The following is a 6,000-nucleotide window of genomic DNA, read 5'->3' as shown; positions in this document are numbered from 1 at the left end:
CATACATGGCAATGGCGAGTGATGAAAAAAGCGGAAGGGGCGTGGCCTGGATGGGGGCGTGGCCTGGACGGGGCGTGGCCTGGACGGGGGCGTGGCCTGGACGGGGGCGTGGCCTGGACGGGGGCGTGGCCTGGACGGGGGCGTGGCCTGGACGGGGGCGTGGCCTGGACGGGGGCGTGGCCTGGACGGGGGCGTGGCCTGGACGGGGGCGTGGTTACTTACAAAAGTGGCACTAAACATGCTGAAGATGAAGTGTATTAAATTTACGCAGTTTGAAAATTGAACAGAAAAAAATCCCAAGATCGCCACTATTCTTTCAAGTGAAAATTTGTGCAATTTTGCCTATGCATTCCTGGTGAGCACCAAGATGTAACTCCAAATTTGTTGCTCAAAATCAAAACTAAAAAAGTAAACACATTCCCTGCCATATTTAAGATTTGTTCATGACTTGTATTCATAAAGTGTTGTGTAAATGTGATAAAAAGCTGTTGATTCTTACCTCATACAGTGATAGTGAATATTTATTATGCATACAATTTATTATGCCTAACCGTGCTTTATTATCCAAGACAAAACGTGAATTATCAATATGAATATAAAACGCAACTCAAAACAAATAAATGTTATCATGCTGTTGCTACAAATGCATACCAAATAAAATTGAAACTATCATCCTCGTATATTTGAATAAAAAAAGTATATACCTCGGAGTGTACCTGTCTATCGGCGAGGGGCGTCAGTGGAGCAGATTTCGTTGCTTGGTTCAGCCAAAGTAAGTACCCCAGCGTGTAACGTCTTTAGTTGTATCCGCTGACTAAGTTTGTTTGAAAAATGCCGATCCCAAAGAATAATTGCTCCGTCGAATGGCGATTTTGTCGGCATGTTTTTTCACTTTTGTTGCATGATCTGTCAGTGCCACGCATCCACGGGAGCCATAGTTAATTAAGTCACTACAATACACACAATAAGCTTTGCCTGCTACGTCTGGTTTCTTCAAAAATTGTCCAAGAGCTTCTGTAACTTCGTCGAACTTGGAACCAATTTTAACCTTTACAGTGACTTTTCTGTCAAGCCAGTCCAATCGGAATTTATTCTTGACATTTGAGTCAATTTCTAGGATTAAAGACTCCTGATCTTTCGTCAAAAATTTCGTAATTCCGCTCAAAACGATCCCAGAACAATGAATTTGCGAGACGAACAGGCCGCCATGAATCAGGTAAAACAATATGTTACATGCAATTTGATTGGTCCAATCGCTTGTAGTTAACCAATTGCTGGGCCGTTTATAATCGAGCTAAGACTTCCGCAACAAATAATGCCTTCAGTGATCTGATTAGTTGAAGCTTTCATACACGTCCAATCGCAGGGCTGTTTACAAACGGAAAACGGAGAGACTGTTCGGGAGAGCTCGTGAAAACTCGACGATAAGGTACCTGACCGCCCCTAAAATTTTCTCAACGGATTTAGACGATTCACAAAAATGATCAATTTAAGAAATAAAACGGCGGATTTCCGCGAATCCGCGGAAAATTGCCATGTATGACATTTCCAGGGAATGTTGACAAACTTACCTGGTAGTTAGATTTGCCTTCTTTGGACACAAAGCTTTCATCATTGACAACAGCCGCGAGACGTACAGCAGCTTCATCCAAGCGGCCAACAGACTTTAAGTACTCAATGTAATCTTCTGCATTCTCTGGAGAAAGCTGCACATACACAGTTTGACATTTTTAAACAATATATGTGGCAGGTATTGCCAACTCTTGCTTGTCAGTACCTTGAGGTATCTGCGGTAGACTCGTATGGCCGTCTCAGGCAGGGGCAAGTTTCGGACAAAGCGAAGATAGAGAGGCCAGATGCGTGGATGCTGAGTAACAGGAAGAGCTCGGAGCGCACGGTCAAATGATCGCCGACTCCTTGTGATCTTACATTGCAACACTAGGAACTGGCAATAGTCGATCCATATCCTGGGCATCTGGAGTCACAGCAGATGGAAGCGCAATTTCAGTCAACAATTTCTTATTACGCATAAATTATTTCAATCAAATAATTGGCTTGTTAACATAGTTATGACCTTGTGCATGAACACCAGTGCTCTTTCATGGCAGTTGTTGATTTCTTCATACACTGGTTCGTTTATACATTTCCCTTTGACTTGTTTCCTCCTCTCCCTCAGGTAATTGTACCATAGTTTATAACTGTGGGAAAGCATAGTTTAAAAAAAAAAAACATTCGCACTCCACATCCTTTACTTTTTGACTTAAACATATTGCGTGCGTGTGTGTAAGTATAAACAATATCGTGTGCAACTCTGAAGAGCGCATACCTTCCAGGTAGCTCTTTCAGAGCTCGTTCATAGATCATGTTGAGGACGGCTTTGGACGCATTCTGTTTAAACTCGATGTAACGCATCCAGCACTTAACTGAATATGGATTTCTGATAATCTCCTCCTCATACGGCAGATCATCGTCCTCCTAATAAAGCGGAACATCAAATCACACTTAGCAAGTTAGACAAATTTCAGGAACTGTACGACCACGACTATTTTCATACATTCGTCCGTAAAATGTTTCCATTAGAAAAATTATACATAACATAACGAAATATATTCGAGTGTCAAACTACGATCACACAACACTTTCCACAATAATAAATAACAAGATAACACCAGCGTCGCATATGCAAAGCAAGCCTAGCTTTCCAGCAAGCGTTAGCCTTAGCTCTTAGCAACCCGCGAATTTTTAGTATATTTATATAAACAGTTTAACTGAAATAAAACTTACAAAGATAACATCCTGTTTTCCATTTACCGGCATTTCTACCACGGTAAATGGCTGATCAATGTAAATTAGTATTGTTGGCTTTTGCTATCGTTAGCTAGCCGTCACTCCCTAGCGTGTAAAATGAGAGCCTTTTCAGACGGTGACACACTGACAAACTTCTGGTCACGTGTGTCCCTGTAAGCCAATGAATTGGGCACAGCCGTAAAGTCTTCCCTTCTGTCGTAACACGTTACCGCCAACTCAGACAGTTTTATAATTTATGGTAAATATTAAAATGTAATTAAATTAAAAGGTATAGCGCCACCTCCCCCATTATATTTGACCCAGTAATGAACTACGTAGAGTTCATTGAGGAAACAACTATATAAGACGTACTCTCATTGAGAAAATCATTACATAGGTGTATGCCTAACATCTAACTCTATGCTTAAAGCTTGCAGGCGTTGTTTAAAAGACATTAATCTTGATATAGCAAAAGGGTAGCTGCACTTTTTGCCATGTTTAACTGTTCTAATGGCATTTGAGGTTTGCACATTGGTGTTAAAATAAATAAATAAATAAATAAAAGCACCATTCCAAAGCATTGTTACCATCCATTCATTCATCACAATTTCCCAACAGAAAAAAATCCAGACGGACTAAAAAGATCTACTAAATTTGTAAACTTCTTTAACGCATTTATTCACATTCACATTTATTTTGTCCATATCTTGAAAATTATGGGGCTGACTTCAGGACATAACCGGACTGTAAATATGTGACTGTTGTCCATTTTAAACCACAGGAGGAGCAGGCCAACACTCACATGTCAAGGTTCAGAAAGGTCCAGTATGAGATGGAGGAGGCTCAGGAGCGTGCCGACATCACCGAGTCCCAGGTCAACAAGCTGAGGGCCAAGAGCCGTGATTTTGGAAAGGTAACGTTTGGGCAACTGCAATCAGACAAAAAGTGACGTCTACGCATTGTTGTCGTTTTGCATCAGGCAATACATTGTACAATACATCTTTGTTCAACCAGGCGCTTGCTTGTATGAACTAGCTGTAACAAAACTAGCTGTAACAAAGCGCTTTCAAGGAGATTGAACATAAAATAACAGTACAGTGATCCCTCGCTACTTCGCGGTTCGTTTATCGCGGGTTCAGTGCATCGCGGATTTTTTCAAACATATAAATTTTTTTATTTTTTTTTTATTATACATGGAGTACAGTACGGTATATGTTTCTCTATGTGACTTGCTGTTGTTTTGCAGCTTCTCGCGGACCGTTTGCGGACTTTTTGCGGACTTAAAAAAAAAAAAATGCGTTTATCGCGGGTGGTTTTGGTCCCCATTAACGCGATCAACGAGGGATTGCTGTAATACTGTACTCTTTTTTTTTTTTTTTCCCCCAGAGTGACTTGGCTGAGTAACAGTACCGCAAAGATGACATTGAACAGTATTCATAAAATACGATACAAACGATTAAGGGCTCATAAATAAAGAATTTATTTATTATCGCTGTCCTGAATCTTTGGATTTGTTTTCTGGTAGCTTTGATCTTATCGTAACATCTGCGACTCAAAAAAAAAAAGAATCAGTCGTGGCGAGAGGGAGGTTTCACCCCGTTGAGCTAGCAACAAACATACAGTGAAAGTCTGCAGGGGGGCACATGCATCATGGAGCATTAACAGATGTCATCAACTTGCCGTATCATATGCAGCAAGTGGATTAAGTTCAATTGGCTCGTGTGGAATTTATTTCGGGCCTGATCTCAAATGAGTTGCCAAGTGTTTGCTTATCCATTTAGGGACACCCATCGCTGGCAACTGAAACACGTATGGGCAGGACCACATCTTTAATTCGATTACAGGAATATGAGATGCACGGCAGACAGGTATTAAAGACCGCCCACGTCTGGCTCTGTTTCCAAATTAAACATGAAGCATGGCGGTATGTTGTCATGATGGAGAATTACAACTAATTATCCTCCACTTTATACCTAATTTGCGGGGTCACCCCATGTTGAAGGGACAACAAAAATGTGTTGGTTAAGAATAGATTTCCAATTAAGCCACAATTCATGACTTAAGTGTCGCATATACATTTCAGTCAGAGGCAGAAAATAGTTTTTTTCTTCGAGAGGCTAATGACCTCAAGGCAGGGTGGTGAGCGTCTTTCTTTCACGACAAAGATTTCAAACATGCAAGTGTCCTGCAACTGAACACCAGTGGAATTCAGATGAGTCTTCCAGACATCAAGCCATCCTCTCCTTCAAGCTATTCGGGATTAAAGACGCTTGATGTTAATGACATGTTGCAATGTCCTTTTAAATCAGGAACGAAATTTATTGGAAGCGTACACAAACAATATTCTGGCTATTTCATAAGCGAGCAGTCACATCGCTTTCGTGCTTGCACTTGGTGGCAACGGTGATCCGACATCCAGAGCTGCAGCATATTTGGACCTCAAAAACTGCCTTATTCATTTTGTTATCTTTCTCATGAAATCATTATTTTACATACATAAGGTATCAATTACATTTTTCTGTGTAGTGTATATTCTTTTAATCATCATTTCAGTGCTCATTTCACCATCCTGTGTGGAAATTAGCTGTATAAATACCATCACAAGCCCACCTTAATATTTACCTTCCATGCATTAAATTCCTTGGAGCCGACTCATCTCATAGTCAACAATGATCAAAACTGAGACATATTTTATGTTATACTTGTGTTTTAACCATCGAATATATATATATATATATATATATATAATTTTTTTTCAATTAATTTTATTTGAATGTATGATTGCACTACACAGCATGCGGGATTGGAATTTCCCACGGGATCTATCCGTTCAAGCAGATGGTGTAACCCCGCCACCAAATAGGCAGCAGGACAAAAAGGGGCCATGACCAAATTTGAGCGAGAGTCTCCTGCTGACCAGGCGCTCGGAGCCTCTATAAAAAAGGCAGCCCTGCACTACTGCATGAACTGATAGGCTTCCAACACAGGTGAGTGTGTGGGCGTGGGTTTCTTTTCTCTTGACTGATGAGTTGATATAGTGACAACTGAGCGGAGGTCATTTTAGATCCATACCTCCAGGTTAAATAATAATCATATGATTCCCAAATTATTGACGACCTCACTCTCAATGGTTCTCTTATTCGTTACTAAATTCTGGACTGAATGTATAAAATGATTGAAAGTGTTTGCACTAAATGTGTTTGTTTTGGGTTT

The 6,000-nt window shown here is 40.6% G+C and overlaps 1 protein-coding gene across 1 annotated transcript in view; it reads right to left on the bottom strand.

Annotated features, from left to right (window-relative positions):
• xab2 (XPA binding protein 2) overlaps nucleotides 1-2,943 on the bottom strand; it is a 9,232-nt gene extending 6,289 nt beyond the window's left edge. Inside the window, exons 1-5 of the mRNA XM_019857268.1 lie at nucleotides 2,785-2,943; nucleotides 2,327-2,475; nucleotides 2,075-2,198; nucleotides 1,778-1,975; nucleotides 1,572-1,706 (exon numbers count right to left, since the gene is read on the bottom strand). Of these exons, the coding sequence (XP_019712827.1) occupies nucleotides 1,572-1,706; nucleotides 1,778-1,975; nucleotides 2,075-2,198; nucleotides 2,327-2,475; nucleotides 2,785-2,817 (639 nt within the window). The 5' untranslated portion in view covers nucleotides 2,818-2,943. The remainder of the gene's footprint in view (nucleotides 1-1,571; nucleotides 1,707-1,777; nucleotides 1,976-2,074; nucleotides 2,199-2,326; nucleotides 2,476-2,784) is intronic.
• Nucleotides 2,944-6,000: the final 3,057 nt, after the last annotated feature.

This window comes from Hippocampus comes, unplaced genomic scaffold (genome assembly GCF_001891065.2).
Source record: "Hippocampus comes isolate QL1 unplaced genomic scaffold, H_comes_QL1_v1.1 scaffold171, whole genome shotgun sequence".
Classification (NCBI taxonomy): domain Eukaryota; kingdom Metazoa; phylum Chordata; class Actinopteri; order Syngnathiformes; family Syngnathidae; genus Hippocampus; species Hippocampus comes.
Note: the sequence above shows the minus strand (reverse complement) of the source record. Positions and strands in the feature narration are given on the sequence as shown.